Raw genomic sequence first — 16,455 nt, 5'->3', positions numbered from 1 at the left:
CAGTCCAGAACAGCAGCAACCTAGGCAGGGTCCATTTCTAGGCCCTGGGCAGAGATAATGTATCCGATAAAAAAAAGACGGGATTTCTCGAATTCGCACTTCTCAAATTTAACAAAGAGGTTGTTCTCCAGGAGGTGTTTAAGGACCACCCTCACTTGCTGATGATGTTGTTCCAGAGTTTTAGAATAGATGAGGATATCATCAAGGTATACGATAACTGAGGAGTCTAACATATCTCTGAAAATTTCGTTCTTCAGCCTCTCCTCAATGCCCTGACAGAAAGCAGCCTTCAAAGCCCCCTCGTTCCAATCGGTCTCTGCTGCTGGGGTCCTAAACTCGATAGCATATTGTCCCATAGTGCGAGAGCCTTGTTTTAACTGTAGTAGTGCAAATTCAGCAGAAGCTGCACAACCGGGGGTATCAAAGGTTGTCCGGAAGGTTTGCATGAAAGCGACGGAATCGTCAACAAGGGAGAACCATTTTCATAAAGAGGTGACACCCAAGCTAATGCTTCATCCGTGAGGAGGGAAAAGATATATGCCACTCGAGAGCGGTGGGTAGAGAAGGATAACGGTTGTGTGTCGAACTGCACCTGGCACTGGTTCAGGAATCCTCTGCAAGCCGAGGGGAGCACTCCATAGCGGACAGGAGTAGGGATTCGGGGCTCCCTAAGGACCACAGATACTGGTGCAGTGTCACGAACAAAAGGTGCGGGCATAGATGGGGGTCACCCTTGGGGTCCTGAGGTGGCTGCACAGGGTCTGCAGCGTAGCAGTGATTAAATCCAGTTTCTGATCCAGTGTAGCTAGACGGGTGGCATGGGTTCCCAGAAGCGGGCCCTGATGGGTAATGGCGTTCGCTACCTCTGCGGGGTCCATTACGTGACTCATGCAATATGTAATGTTGCTGACAGCAAGACTGGATATGGACCCACAGGGCAGAAGTAGGGAGTAATACACCGACCTTGGCCTGGGATCAGAGGCCTGGGAGGCAGGGGTAGTCGGGTATGGTTCCGGGGTCGAGGCAGGCGGGCAGGCAAAGGTTAGTCAGGTCCGGTTCCGAGGTCAAGGCAGGCAAGGGGTAGTTAGGTCTGGTTCCGAGGTCGCGGCAGGCAAAACAAAGGCAAGGCAGAGCTCAGACAGGACAAGGTACAAGTACTTTGCACGAGCAAAGTTGGATAGGAACTGCTTGCTATTTAAAGGCCAGAAGCAGCTGCTGGCAATGAGGTCCAAAGCGAGGCTTACTTCCTGTCAGGGGGGTAACGGCATGAATTGCCAGGAAGTAATATGGCTGTGGCAGCTTTGAAGAAGATGATGTCACTTCCTGTCAGCAGTCATCCTGGATATTCGGACAGATCCCTTATACACTTACCCACTGTCAAGGCCAGGTACTCCCATCTACTCCACTTATTCCCTCATCTGCTGTCTTTGTAAGTCTCCCAACAAACCACTTCAATTCTAAGCTCTCCGGGGCAGGGATTTCCTTTCCTACTGTCTGACTTTGCTGCACTTATTGTATTACAATAATTTACTGTACTATATTGTCTTTGTAAAGCGCTGAGTACACTCTAGGCGCTAATAAATAAAGATATACATACATACATACCCCTCTGTGATAGACTGAGCGGTCTCTCACTCACCTAAGAAACACCGGGGGAGAGGATTTTAATGGCAGTGGAGACAGCAAGGAGAGGAGGAGACAGATGAGATGCGTAGGGAGTGTAGTGTGCGCAGAGAGGAGCAGACACAGTAAGGCAGGGAGTTCAAGGAGAGGGGAGGAGAGAGTGCAAAGAGGAGGAGGGCATGATGGAAAAAGGAGGGGAGGAGAGAAAGCAAGGAGGGGAAAGGAGACACAGAGAGAGAGAGACAGCAAGGAGAGTAAGAGACAGAGCGATGACGAGGAGGAGGAAATGGAGGGCAGTGTGGACATTGGGCAAGAGGGAGTGCAAAAGAAAACGGAGGCGAGACAGCAAGGTCAGTAGGAGGAGGAAACAGAGAGACAGCAAGCATAGAAGACAGATCAGATAAGTAGGAGAGGAGGGAGTGTAGTGTAGTGTGCATTTAGAGCAGCAGACACAGGAAGGCAGGAAGTGCAAAAAGTCAACAATAACAAGAATTGTTGTCATACTCTGAGAGGGGGGAAGTTCTACAATAACGTCCACAGATAGGTGCGTCCAAGGACTGGAGGGTATCGGCAGGGGCTGTAGAAGCCCACAGGACAGTGTTCGGGGTACCTTGGTTCGTGCACATACACTGCGGGGCATGATGGATGGGAAACTAAGGTGGGTTAGAGGGGACAAGAGACAGCAAAGCATTACAGGGAGGCGTGAAAACAAAGAGTAATGTTTAGTTAATGACCTTCAGACCCCCTAGATGTATGTTATGCTGGATACAGCTAGTTGTTGCATTTAGTAACTGAATGCTAGTCACAAATAACAAAAATACACATAATTCGGTTTATATTTAAATTGTATCAACCAGGTATTCCAGATGACGCGGTGCGTTCAAATTCATTTAACACGACTAATGCTGCGCCATGTGTATGAAGCCCTCATATATATGCAACGTACATTTAATGGAGATTTGTGCTACTTTTTTTAGCACTAAAATTGTGACGCGCAAAAAATGTCAACTATAATCTTAGCACATAGAGCCCTGCTGGGGTAGGACATAACACATCACCCTGACCCACCCCCACTCCAGTCCCAGAGGGCCACCAACAGGCCAGGTTTTAAGGATGTCCCTGCTTCAGGTGACGCAATCAATGTCTGAGCCACTGATTGAACCACCTGTGCTGAAGCAGGGATATCCCTAATACCTGACCTGTTGGTGGCCCTTGGGGACTGGAGTTGGCCGCCCCCTGCACTAGTGTTTGCCTTTTAATCCTTTCACTGCCAGAGGGACCAGCAAAGCATTCATTACCCGTGGAGACTGTGATGGCAGATACAATTGATATCTTAACATAAAGGTTGGACATCTTTTTAGATGGGAAAGGTATACAGGGATATACCAAATAAGTAAACATGGGAAGGATGTTGATCCAGGGAGTAATCCGATTGCCAATTGTTGGAGTCGGGAAGGAATTTCTTTCCCCTTATGAGATATCATTGGATGATATGTCACTGGGGGTTGTGTTTGCCTTCCTCTGGATCAATATACTGTAAGTACGGATATACAGTAGGATAAAGTATCTGTCGTCTAAATTTAGCATAGTTTCAAGTTGACAGACATATATAATAATAACCAAGTCACAATGTGACACAAAGCGCGTCACAATGACAGCATAGCGCGCAGTACGCAGCACATAGCATTGTTACAGACACAGTCTCTGCCCCGCAGAGCTTACACTCTGTTTTTGGTGCCTGAGACACAGGGAGATAAGGTCACAAGGAGCTGACACCGGGAATTGAGCCAGGCTCCCCTGATTCACGCTCAGTGTCATTGTTTAGTCCGTGTATTTACTCACTGAGCCGCTCCTTCCGTCTTGTTTCAGCCTCATCTACTATGTAACTATGTAACACTATGTAGCCCCAATCTTATTTTGCCTCCAGAGACCCCCTCTGTTGCGTGCCGAGCGATCGCGGGTGCCGCCGGCAGCGACGGACCCGCCGGCAAAACGCAAAGGTGGTGGCCGGAGCAGGGAGCGCTCCGAGTCCCCGGAGTCTCTGCGGCGTACCCGGCTAGCGGGAGCTGCCATGACAGGTTGCGCGAGCGTGCGCATTGGTCGCGCAGGCGCAGTAAGGGTAGCGCACGCGATCCCAATGTTAAAGAGGTTCTGAGTGGACTACAATTCCCAGCAGCCTCTGGGCATTGCCCTTTCACCCACATCACGTGCAGCCAGCCAGCAAATAGGGTTTTGCAGCTTCTCCTGTGGAGGAAGGCTACAATGTTGCGGGGACCACGTTTGGCAGTTGAAGCTGGGAGCAGGAAGGGGGAGGAAGGGTGTAGGGAGCAAGTGGCTCCTATACCAGGTAAGGTAGTTCCCCAGATCCCAGGCAGGCCCCAATCCCCACCAGGGTAGTGTGTAGGTACTGAGGGACAGCCCCTAGGTTAAAGACCCTGCCCTTAGGTGTGTGTGCAGTCTTGTCAGTGTCACGGCTGGCAGTGCTGTGAGCGCTGACAAGTAGGCACAGTGTGTGTGTGCAGTGCGGTTGCTGCAGGTTCCGTGTGAGTGCAGTGGGTTGCTGCAGGTTCAGTGTGTTTGCAGTGCGTTTGCTGCAGGTTCAGTGTGAGTGCAGTGCGGTTGCTGCAGGTTCAGTGTGAGTGCAGTGGGTTGCTGCAGGTTCAGTGTGAGTGCAGTGCGTTTGCTGCAGAGGTTAGGAAAAAGTAGTCAGAGGGGATCCGGGAGGTGAAGAGAGAGGTAGTGTGGGTGCAGGGGGTCAGTGACCCACCTGCATAGGACAGGCTACCCCGTAGGCCCCTACGAGTGTTCCCTAAAGTCACCAAAGGTTGCGGTGCTGCAGGGACGGCCATAGTGGTAGCGAGCATCACCCTTACTGTGTAGACAGCTAGGGACAAAGGGACGAGCGTGCGGAGCAGGCTTGCTGGCGAGTCGTCTGGGACCAGACGGCTGGATATTGAGACCCAGGAGGCAGACTGCTAATTCATCTGACCCTTTGCGAAGAGGTACCGGTCACCGCCGTGACCGGAAGGTACTATAACAACAAGTGCACCAACACCGGTCAACAGGCGCTGATCCCGCCTTAGGCTAAACTCTTTAGGAACACCGAGCGAGTGGTTAAAGAACTGAGCCTATACCTATAGTACTATATATATGGACACGGTGTGTGGGGCACGCGGTGAGGGGACGGAGACGTTGCTCCTGATGAGTGGGCAGCCACTAAGGTTATACCGTTAGAGTATAAGTACATGTTATGTGTTATTGCTACGTTGCATTATTACAGTAAAAACCAGTTACAATCATAAGGTGTTGTATGTTTCTTGCCCTGGGGAATCTCACATCACGGGGATCCTGGGTAAGTGGAGGCGCTGCGCTAAGTAAGTGTATGAGTGTTACCCCAGGCTCCCAGCTAGCGTCGGCTCAGATCTCCTGGAGCCGCAGGTGTCGTACAGTGACCAGTAGTTCCTTTGGGAGGGTTCAGAAAAAGGGCTACAACTATAATGAAAGCAATGTATTTGTAACATTCCAACATATGCTTCAGCGCAGTACAAAGGGAAGGAAGGAACGACAACCTTACTATACTCTGGTAATATGGGTAATCTCAAAGGAAGGGGGCTTAGAAACACAGGCTTTGTTGGGAGAAAGTGGTTGGCGCGGTACTAAAGGCTGCTTCCCGTGAGCCCGTGAGCTGGGACGCCCTGTATACTGATTATTGATGCAGGTTATAGATTGCACTCTGGGAAACATCACTTCATTCTGCCCGGTCCAGCGCAGAGGGTTTTTGCTATAGAGAATATAATTCCCATTGGATTGAGATGAGCCAGGGGAAATTGCTTGTTAACAATACTTGTTGACATGTCCTGATCTGTGTGAGGCGTGTCCTGATCTGTGTGAGGCGTGTCCTGATCTGTGTGAAGCATGTCCTGATCTGTGTGAGGCGTGTCCTGATCTGTGTGAGGCGTGTCCTGATCTGTGTGAGGCGTGTCCTGATCTGTGTGAGGCGTGTCCTGATCTGTGTGAGGCGTGTCCTGATCTGTGTGAGGCGTGTCCTGATCTGTGTGAGGCGTGTCCTGATCTTTGTGAGGCGTGTCCTGATCTGTGTGAGGCGTGTCCTGATCTGTGTGAGGCGTGTCCTGATTTGTGTAACGCGTGTCCTGATCTGTGTGACACGTGTCCTGATCTGTGCGACGCGTGTCCTGATCTATGCGACGCGTGTCCTGAACTGTGCGACGCGTGTCCTGATCTGTGTGACGCGTGTCCTGATCTGTGTGACGCGTGTCCTCTGTGTGACGCGTGTCCTGATCTGTGTGAGGCATGTCCTGATCTGTGTGAGGCATGTCCTGATCTGTGTGAGGCATGTCCTGATCTGTGTGACGCGTGTCCTGATCTGTGTGAGGCATGTCCTGATCTGTGTGACGCGTGTCCTGATCTGTGTGACGCGTGTCCTGATCTGTGGGAGGCGTGTCCTGATCTGTGTGAGGCGTGTCCTCATCTGTGTGACTGGATTACTGTTTGATTTCAAGTGCTGTTTGTATTAAGTGTGCAGTTAAAACCAGATCTATTTTATAGACAAACAATCAATATTACACATCTGACTGGTCACAATCGTGTGACCAACCCGAGAAAGCAGTCTATAAACTAAACATTAACATAAACCGGCAACCAAGTTCACCTGTAAATAATAACAAAAATGCACTAAATGGTTAGGTTGAGTTTAAAAGATAATCCATGGGGGATACTGAGCAGAGCACCCCGCTTAAGGCCCACTGGGAAGTGAACGCAGGTACCTGCCCAGTGGCCACAGCGTGGATGTACCCTGCTCGGATACGGCAGCGCACCAGCACCCGGAACGGGGTCTGGCAGGTAAGGGATACCTCCCCAGCCAAACGTTGCTTCCTGGGCTTATAAATAGCCAGCTTGGCTAATGCCAGCAGCAGGTTGACGAGGAGATCACTGGCCCTAGTGTTCCGGGATACTCGGCACCCAAAAATAAGGTGTGGGGAGAAATGCAATCAGAACTGCAGGAGGAGGCCCCTCAAGAGTGATAAGAGGGGCGGCAGTCTGGCGCAACTAAAATAAATGTGGAACGCGGACTCCCTTGCGCCACAAAAGGGGCATGTGGCTGGGGAGGCCATGAAGTGGGCAAGGTGGTCTCCCGTGCTCAGTGCAATATGGAGGATTCTCCAGCTCAGGGGCCTCCCGCCCTCGTTTGTTGGTAGTACCCGCCTCCAGATGGTATTGGGACGGGCGACGAGGGCGAGGTAGTGTACTGTATGGAGCACGAGAGGGTACAGCCACCTCCTCGGTCATGCCGCTAAAGCATGCTGAGGGTATGGTCCCCAGTCTGAGTGCTGTTTGTATCAAGTGTGGAGTTAGAACCAGAAGGAGTGCTGTTTGTATCAAGTGTGGAGTTAGAACTAGAAGGAGTGCTGTTTGTATCAAGTTCTGTGTTAGAACTAGAAGGTGTTGGAACAAGGAAGGTGTGAAACCAGGTATAGTATAGTGAAGTACAGTTAATTGTTAGTACTTATAATTCCATAGTTGCAACAATGAGCAGGATTGAGAATGCCACTCAATGCACATCTTGCCACATGTATGTGCACTTGGAGTAGCAGTTCCAAGGAGCATACCGCTGTGGGAAGTGTGAGCTGGGGGTCTCTTTAGAGTCTCAGATTGCTGATCTGAAGAGGAAACTTGCAATATTGAGGGACATTGGCAATCTTGAAAGGAGTTTAGTGCTCACTAAGCAGGCTCTGGCTGAGACTAGTGGTGCAGATGGTGGTGCTGTGAGTAAGGAGCAGGTAGGTAGCTGGGTAACAGTTAGAAGGGGAAGCAGGGGGAAGAGGAAGAGGCAAGACAGTTCTGAGCTGACCCATCCCAATAGATTTGCCATATTGAGTGAAGATATTGGGAATGTCGGGGCAGGAGTGGCAAGGCTAGGGGGGACTGGTTCTTCTAGTAGCCAGGGGAATAGTTCCTCCAGCACAGAGGGGACTCGGAATACTCAGAGACCAAGAAACATTGTGGTAGATAGGGCAATCTGTTGCCAGGACCGCATGAACCGAACAGTTTGTTGTCTCCCGGGTGCTCGGGTTCGCCACATTGCGGATCGGGTAGACAGATTGTTGAGAGGGGCTGGGACTGACCCGGCGGTTTTGGTACACGTTGGCACCAATGACAAAATTAGAGAAAGATGGAGCATTCTTAAAACATGATTTCAGGGATCTAGGCCGCAAGCTTAAGGCAAGCAGTTAACAAGTATTTTCTGAAATACTGCCAGTGCCGTGCGCTACACCAGGGAGACAGTCAGAGATTATTGAGGTTAATGCCTGGCTAAGAAAGTGGTGCTGGAAGGAGGGTTTGGGGTTTTTAGAGCACTGGGACTCCTTCTGTACTAGGGGGGAGAATGTTAAAAAGGTTGGAGGAGATTTTAAACTAGGATAGAGAGGGGAAGGGAAAGAAACAGATAACAAACTAAATAGAATAGATGAGGAAATAGCCAGGGGTCATGGAGGTAGAATGGGGACAAGTGCGAGTTTGACAAGCAGGGAGACACCCATAGTCAATACAGATAATACTAGCAAACTTCAAAAACTAAATCCAATTGGAGTAGAAAGGAAGGAGAAGATAAGATAATAGTACAGGCTGAAAAGATCCTTAAATGCATGCTTGCTAATGCAAGAAGCCCGACAGATAAAATGGTGGAGCTTGAATTAATAGCTGCAAGGGAGCAGTATGATATCAAAGGCATTACTGAGACATGGTGGGATGAAACTCATGACTGGACAGTTAATTTAGAGGGTTATTCCCTTTTTCGGAAGGATTGAACAAATAGAAGGGGGGTGGAGTATGTTTATATGTTAAACCGGATCTAAAACCTATTATAAGGGATGATGTCTATGAAGGGAATGATGAAAATGTAGAGACAGTGTGGATAGAAATTAGCAGTGGAGGTAAAAGTACAAATAAAATGTTTGTAGGGACACACTATAAACCACCAAATATCTGTGAGATTGAGGAAGCTAAAAATACTTTTGCAAATGGAGAAGGCATCAAAACTGGGTCATGTTTGCATAATGGGGGGTTTTAATTATCCAAACATAGGCTAGGAAATGAGATTAGCATTACAACAAAAGGATGCAAAAAAGGAATAACCACGGTGCTCCCTTGCTATACTATGGACAGATGTAATGTCCTGCCCATATATAGGGCAAATATGTCAAAGGATAAATACACACAAAAATTGTCTAGAAATACCAGATAATAGTGTTTATAATAGCCCTTTGTTGAATCTGCAGCTCAACCTGAGGAGGACCATCCCTTGATCCTCAAGTGGTAGTGGAGATGGAGAAATGGTGAGCGCATATATGGAATAAATAACATTTTAAATAGTTTTTTAATAAAAAAACTGATTAATACTCCAATATCTCATGCAAACAGAACATCGATAAAACAATCTATGAAAGAGAGCCCAATCGTCAAGATGAACAATAGATCAGGGGCCAGGGAATGAAGCAGGAAATATGAGATAAGATAACTGTACTCACACGTGTGTGAGCTCTTCACAGCCAATGGTATCTGTGCACCGTCCTCCGTGAAACTGTCTCTTTTCACCTATAGTATGGGACGTCCAATGTCCCACATCCCGTCCCAAAAAGGATAATGGGGTATGTGGGACATTGGACTATAGGTGAAAAGAACCTGTTTCCCGGAGGACAGGGCAAAGATACCATTTGTATTTGATAAATGGGCAGTCCTTAAAGCATTGTTAGAAAAGCACACTCATCAGTGGGTAATAAGTATAAAAGAAACAAGTCTAAACCAATGTGGCTAAATAAACAGGTAGGGGAGGAAATGGACAAGAAGAGGAAGGAGTTTAGATTCTTTAAGTCAGAAGGGACGGAGACATCGTATCAGAATTATAAGGAATGTAACAAAAGTTGCAAAAGGGCAATCAAATGAGCAAAAATGGATAATGAAAAAAGGATTTCAATAGAAAGTAAGGCTGCTCCTATAGTGCCGGCGACGCGACATTGCGTCAAAATAAATGCATTTCCGCCACCATCGTGTGCGCTTATAGTAAGCGCGACGCAACGGATTGGTCGCGATCGCTGGAAGTCATCTCTATTTGATTTTTCCAGCGACCGCAGCCTGACGTCGCCGTCGCCGTCACTATAAACGCAGCCTTAGATCAACCCTAAAAAGTTCTTTACGTACCTTAATAACAAAAAAATGAGAGAAGAAAATATAGAACCTTTCAGTGTGAGATGGGTAGGCAGTTTATTGGAGATAAGGAAAAAGCTGAGGTATTAAACAAATTATTTGCCTCTGTGTTTACCAGGGAAGAATCAATTTCAATAGTAGCGCCACAGGAGGAAGCCACAACCTCCATATTAATGAACAATTGGTTAACTGAGGAAGAAGGCCATAGGCAGCTTGAAAAGATTAAAGTAAACAAGGCACCTGGCCCCGATGGCATACATCCAAGTGTTCTCAAGGAGTTTAGTTCAGTAATAACCAAACCATTATATTTAATATTCAAGGACTCAATTTCCACAGGCTCAGTACCACAAGATTGGCGTAAAGCAGATGTGGTGCCTATATTTAAAAAGGGAGCTAGATCACAACCGGGGAATTACAGACCTGTAAGCCTGACTTTAATAGTGGGGAAGCTACTTGAAGGTTTACTATGGGATAATAATCAGGAATACCTAATGGAAAACAAAATTATTAGTAATAGTCAGCATGGATTTATGAAGGATAGATCATGCCAAACTAACCTTATTTGTTTCTTTTAGCAGGTAAGTGGAAATTTAGACCAGGGTAATGCAGTTAATGTTGTCTACTTAGATTTTGCAAAGGCTTTTGTTACGGTTCCACACAAGAGGTTAGTGTAGATAATAAAGTAAATTGGACTCAGTAATAATATTTGCACCTGCATAGAAAACTGTTTGAAGGATAGAGAACAGAGAGTTGTCATTAATGGAACATTTTCAGGTTGGGCTAAAGTCGTGAGTGGAGTACCTCAGGTATCGGTACTGGGACCCCTGCTTTTTAACTTGTTTATTAATGACCTTGAGTTTGGCATCGAGAGCAAAGTCTCCATCTTTGCTGATGATACTAAATTGTGTGAGGTAGTAGAATCAGAGCAGGATGTAATTTCTCTTCAGAAGGACTTGGAGAGACTGGAAACGTGGGCAGGTAAATGGTAGATGAGGTTTTATACAGATAAATGCAAGGTTATGCATTTGGGAAACAAAAACAAACAGGCAATTTACAAATTAAATGGAGATATATTGGGGGAATCCTTGCTGGAGAAGGATTTAGGAGTGCTTGTAGACAGCAGGCTTAGCAATAGTGCTCAAAGTCATGCAGTAGCTGCGAAGGCAAACAAGATCTTATCTTGCATTATTACACGGGAATGGATGGAAGGGAAGTAAACATAATGATACCTCTTTATAAAGCATTAGTAAGAGCACACCTTGAATATGGAGTACTGTTTTGGGCACCAGTCCTTAGAAAAGACATTATGGAACTAGAGAGAGTGCAGAGAAGAGCCACTAAATTAATTAAGGGGATGGATAATCTGATTTATGAGGAGAGGCTAGCTAAATTAGATTTACAATATATTCGGGGACAATACAAGGAACTTTCATAGGAACTATTCATCCCAAGGGCAGTACAAAGGACTCTGGGCCATCCCTTAAGGTTGGAGGAAAGGAGATTTCCCCAGCAACAAAGGAAAGGGTTCTTTACAGTAAGGGCAGTAACAATGTGGGATTCATTACCCATGGAGACTGTGATGGCAGATACAATAAATTTGTTCAATAAAAGTTGGACATCTTTTTAGAAAGGAAAGGTATACAGGGATATACCAAATAAGCAAACACGGGAAGAATGTTGATCCAGGGAGTATTAATAATAATATTTGTAGTTAGTAAGGAATTTATTTTCCCCTTATGAGATATCATTGGATAATGTGTCACTGGGGTTTTTTGTTTGCCTTCCTCTGGATCAATATACTGTAAGTATGGATATAGCCTAATTATCTGTCGTCTACATTTAGCATAGGTTGAACTTGATGGACGTATGTCTTTTTTTTAACCTCGTCTACTATGTAACTATGTCACTATATAACTATGTAACATTAAATCGGCCATCGGCCTTTGAACTGTATCTGCGCATCTGCAGTATTATGATGATGATGATGATTATGTCCTAGGGACAGGCAGACCTTAAATGAGAGAGGAGATGAGAGCGTGAAAGAGAAAGAAGACAAAAAAGGAGGAAGGTAGAATGAAAGGACACAGTACATAGAGTTACTCATGATCTAATCTCGTCTTCCCCTACTTTGTGTATTGATATGAGCGCTAATTAAAATTAGAGGTCTGCGGTTGAATGCTAAAAAGCAAAACTAATCTGATCCAGAATTTTATAGATATTTTAGAAAATCGAGGTTTTTAGAAGGTTTGTTTTGGGTCCATTATTCTTAGAAAAACATAAGTGGAAATTCTGGTTTGTAATAATATATAAAAAGTCAAATACATGTGTGTGTGCATTTTTATACGCGTGTAAACTTACAAACAAGTATAACCAGCTAAAAAGAACGGAAGAGACCAGGGTAGGACAAAGAGTCTAAATATTAAGGTGGATTATTCTGAATTTGTTGCAGAGAAGAAAGACCCATGAGTTCATCTGCAGAAGAGATCTCAGCTCCTTTTAGGGGGAAAATGGGGCTTAATATTATTATTGTACTGTAAGGTCTCCCCCTTTTTTTAAACCAAATCTCACTAACTCTGCTGGTCTGAAAGGAGGGGTGAGCGTCTTCAAGACATGGCTTGACTTATATTTTTAAAGGGCATCCAGTATGGGGATAAACGGCCTTAATTACTATGTTCTAAGCCACAAGGCGCTTCGTGGCTCATTGAAGTGAATAGGCCATTAGTTGTCTTATGGCTTATCACAGCTTATTAAATATACCCTAAAATCCCTTGTAGTGAGTTAATCCTGTTCCACGTATCTTCCCTGATGCAGGGCAGAGTCCGGAGTCCTTGTAGCTGTATTGGTTTGTACAGGTTTGTGGCTGATTGTAATACCTTTTAAATAATCATGATGAGGATGTAATGCATAGATATAGTTCTGCATATGCTTTTCAGACCTTACACGAGTATCATTTTGGGTTTTTTAACCCTTTGGGGGCCCCAAGATGTAGCCAGAACGTCCATGGGGTCTGGCACAGCAGGGTCCCAGTAACTTAGTTGCCGTATCATGCCCAAGGAGTGCTCTTTTTTCAAGGGAGATCGCGTTCTGCGTTCCTATGAAGCGTAGGACATGATTGGTTGGGAAGGGAAATGGAAGACGAAAACTCCACCTCTTCCGTTTGTGAGTTAAGGGCCTCCGCGATCACATGACTACCCTAAGGAGTGGTCAAGTGGTCACTGTTTGCCAGAGGGGCCATGGCACTCCGGTGTCCCGGGCCTCTGGTGCTCAAAGAGTTACACAGGAGTCCCCCCTTTTTTTATTTTTAAGTACCTGAATCAGAGGGTCCCCCACAGCAGATCTATGCTCCCCCGAATTCTAGGGCCCCCCACTGTTTCTGAGATATTTGTCGTTTTTTGTGCCGGTGTGAGACACCATAACACTACAAATATGGCCGAGGGGTCACCAACAGAAAGTTGTGACATCATCTCCCGATGACGTCATCGCTTTCTATTGGCCATCGCAGCTAGGCTGACCCCAGTGGCCATACTTTGTCCTCTGGGTAAATAGTTTTGCCCAGTAAAGCAATCGCTTACATCTCAGGAACTAGGGGGGGCACTGAAGGTCAAGGGAACACAGATCTTCTCTGAGGTACTTCCCCGTCAAAATAATGTACAAATGAAATATCCCCCCAAAGAACGAGCATCACAGACTGCTGCTTCAGAAGGAAGCAACCATGTAACAATCCTATAGTCTCGTAGGTAAGAAACCTTTCCTATAATCGTTTTGCCATCCCAATGGGAGACCCATCACACACATTATTGCAGTCGTTTCTGGAGGCAACAGGGCTAATTCTGTACGGTCTTGTCCAGTGATGTAATGATTCTAGTGCACAGACTAGGGGTACCATCATTGTTTATTCTATAAACTTACTGTATTTAATAAAGAAATTTGTATTATTATTTTTGATAAAGGGTCTTTGCCATTCTGTTTATATAGCAGAAATATTGTACAATAAAGCAGAAGGGCTTCACAACACTTAATATCTTAGGACCATGCACTGTACCACTACAGTACAGTTTTTTAAAGGTAAATCCCTTCCCACACTGCTCCCTGCACCTCACTCTCTCCATTCCTCATATCCCCATGAGATGATCTTATCTTTTATACCACACTGCTCCTTGCTCTGACTTTGTTAGTCCTGTCCACCCAAAGATGGTCTCAATCCTTATCCATGCTCTTCTTTTTTTCTCTATTCACTCTGCCCTCCTCATGTCTTCTCTCATTAATTATCCCCCACTTTTCCTTCTTCTCTGTTCCCCCTTTCCACTACTTCTCCTCATGATGTGGTATTATCTCTTATCCCACACTGCTTCTTGGTTCCCTCTATCGCCCTCATGTCCCCTTGACATGGTCCTATCTATTCGCTCATGCTCCTTCTTGCTCTCACTTTGCTTTGCATCCCTCTGTCCCCATGAGACATCCCCTGGCCCCATGAGATGACCTCCTCACCTGGACACATTCATGTCACTCTGGGGTCTCTGCGTCTTCTCCACTGCCAGCTTGGTGAAGATTCCCACAAGCACCATGAGTGCAGCCACCCCACAGATGATATATACAATCATGTTGGTCTTATCCTTGCTTGGGTCATCGGTTGAGTCCTCACCATGGGCAGGAGGCTTCCCAGTGTTTGCCCAGTTTGGGGTGTCATAGTTGGAGCACATACTCTGGTCCAGTCTCCCATGCATGAATTGGCAGCAGAAGCGGTATCCACATGTACCACAGCAGTACTGGTAGCTGCCTGCATTGCAGTTAAAAGGCGGGTCCCACTGGCCCATCACATCGTAGTAGCCCCTGCATCGGTCTGCCACTACCTGTGGGATCTCGGTGGGCATCGGAGGCTTGGGGCTCCCCAGCACCGCTTCCCCTGCTCCCCCTGCCTTTGTGTTGGGTGCTCTGGCTCTCACGCACCATGGATCCCATAACACGAGCCAGCACACCCCAATCCAAAGAAAACCCTCCATCCGAAGTGTCCTCCTAAACTGCCCTCTGGCAGTGTTATCCCGTTACAGGATCTTGTCAAGGTGAAACCACTTGCTGACGATAGTTTCCCCTCTGCCTTCTTGAAAACTCAGTTCGTAAGACACATCTCTCCACTACCCCAGCCCAATGTCACGGAGAAGGAGAATTTACTTGGGTAGAGCTTGTAGTGTTAGAGAAAAAGATTTATCCAGGTGGATCAGGTAAAAAAAAACACGAATGAAGAAATTAAAGATAAGCTCCGTATCACTCTCCTGTCTCTCTGTGCCTTGTTTGCTAAGATACCCCTCTGTTTAATTCACTTCCCCCTTCCTATTAATTCTGTAAGCTATATCATTTATATTGGAGGTCCCTACTTTCCTGTCTTTTGTTGTTCTATTTTCTTCTCACTACTTTTTCTCCTTGTTTCTCTTCTTTTCTCTTGACCGCAGTGTTATTTCCCTCTCACCTTCTCTCCCTATTTTACGTCTGTTGCTGGTGATCTTGTTCTTTTTAATCACTTGTTTTCCGGTCCTTCCTTTCGGTTGCTCTCGCTCCCTTTTTTTTCTCCCCCCCCCCCACAGTTGTCCTCTCTCAACCAGGTCTCTGCAAGTGTGAGATCTTTGCGGTCCCTCTGCATGGGAAGGAGGGAGGAGAATGAGTTGATGAGGAGGTGGTATAGAGAGGGAGGGAGCTCCCTCCATCCACAGTGAGACAGGCTGTGTGTATAGCTCCCCAGGTCTTGCCTGCCCCCCCTTACACTGCTGTGATCTGATGGAGAGCAGCCAGAAACTACCACTGAGACAGAGAGTGCCCAGGGAGGAGTGAGAGCAAGGGCATAGCAGAGCCCCAGCTCAGGCATAGCATCCGCATAACCAGAATAGCACAGACATATCAACAGCATATAACTGCATATAAGCATGTGTGGGTCTGTGTGTATTTGTATGTGTGTGTGTGTGTGTGTGTGTGTGTGTGTGTGTGTGTGTGTGTGTGTGTGTGTGTGCGCGCACGTTCAAATCTGTGTATATCATTATATATATATAATCAGTGTGTCTGTGTAATGTGTGTTAATGTGTATTGGACTGTATGTGTTTGTGTGTATAACGCATATACTGTGTGTTTCAGTGTGTTAATGTGTGTGCACAGTGTGTGTAGGAGTGTGTTAGTGTCTATATGTATGAGTATGTCAGTGGATACTGCATCAGTGTGTTAGTGTTTGTAACAATACTTTATGTATGTGTATTAGTGTGTTAATGTGTGCGTACAGTGTGTCTATATTTGTATCAGTGTGTTAGTGTGTGCATCAGTGTGTTTGTGTGTGTGTATCAGTATCTTAGTGTGTGTATCAGTGTGTGTGTGTATCATTGTGTTAGTGTCTATATGTATGTGTGTCAGTGGAAACTGCATCAGTGTATTAGTGTGTGTATCAGCATGTATGTGTATCAGTGTGTTAGTGTGTATCAGTGTGTTAGTGAATCTGTTTGGCCTTAGGGGTGTATTGCTATAAATGGCAGCAGGCACCATTAACCCCTTCCCTGCCAGAGTGTCCAGCAACACATTGCCCCGAAAGGGGTTAAAAAGTGTTGCTTACACAAAGTGTGACTCCGCTGATCAGAT

The 16,455-nt window shown here is 46.3% G+C and overlaps 1 protein-coding gene across 1 annotated transcript in view; it reads right to left on the bottom strand.

The window, feature by feature from the left end:
* SHISA8 (shisa family member 8) overlaps positions 1–15,602 on the bottom strand; it is a 68,103-nt gene extending 52,501 nt beyond the window's left edge. Inside the window, exon 1 of the mRNA XM_075573887.1 lies at positions 14,332–15,602. Within this exon, the coding sequence (XP_075430002.1) occupies positions 14,332–14,843 (512 nt within the window). The 5' untranslated portion in view covers positions 14,844–15,602. The remainder of the gene's footprint in view (positions 1–14,331) is intronic.
* Between the last annotated feature and the right edge of the window lie 853 nt (positions 15,603–16,455).

This window comes from Ascaphus truei, chromosome 17 (assembly GCF_040206685.1).
Source record: "Ascaphus truei isolate aAscTru1 chromosome 17, aAscTru1.hap1, whole genome shotgun sequence".
NCBI lineage: Eukaryota > Metazoa > Chordata > Amphibia > Anura > Ascaphidae > Ascaphus > Ascaphus truei.
Note: the sequence above shows the minus strand (reverse complement) of the source record. Positions and strands in the feature narration are given on the sequence as shown.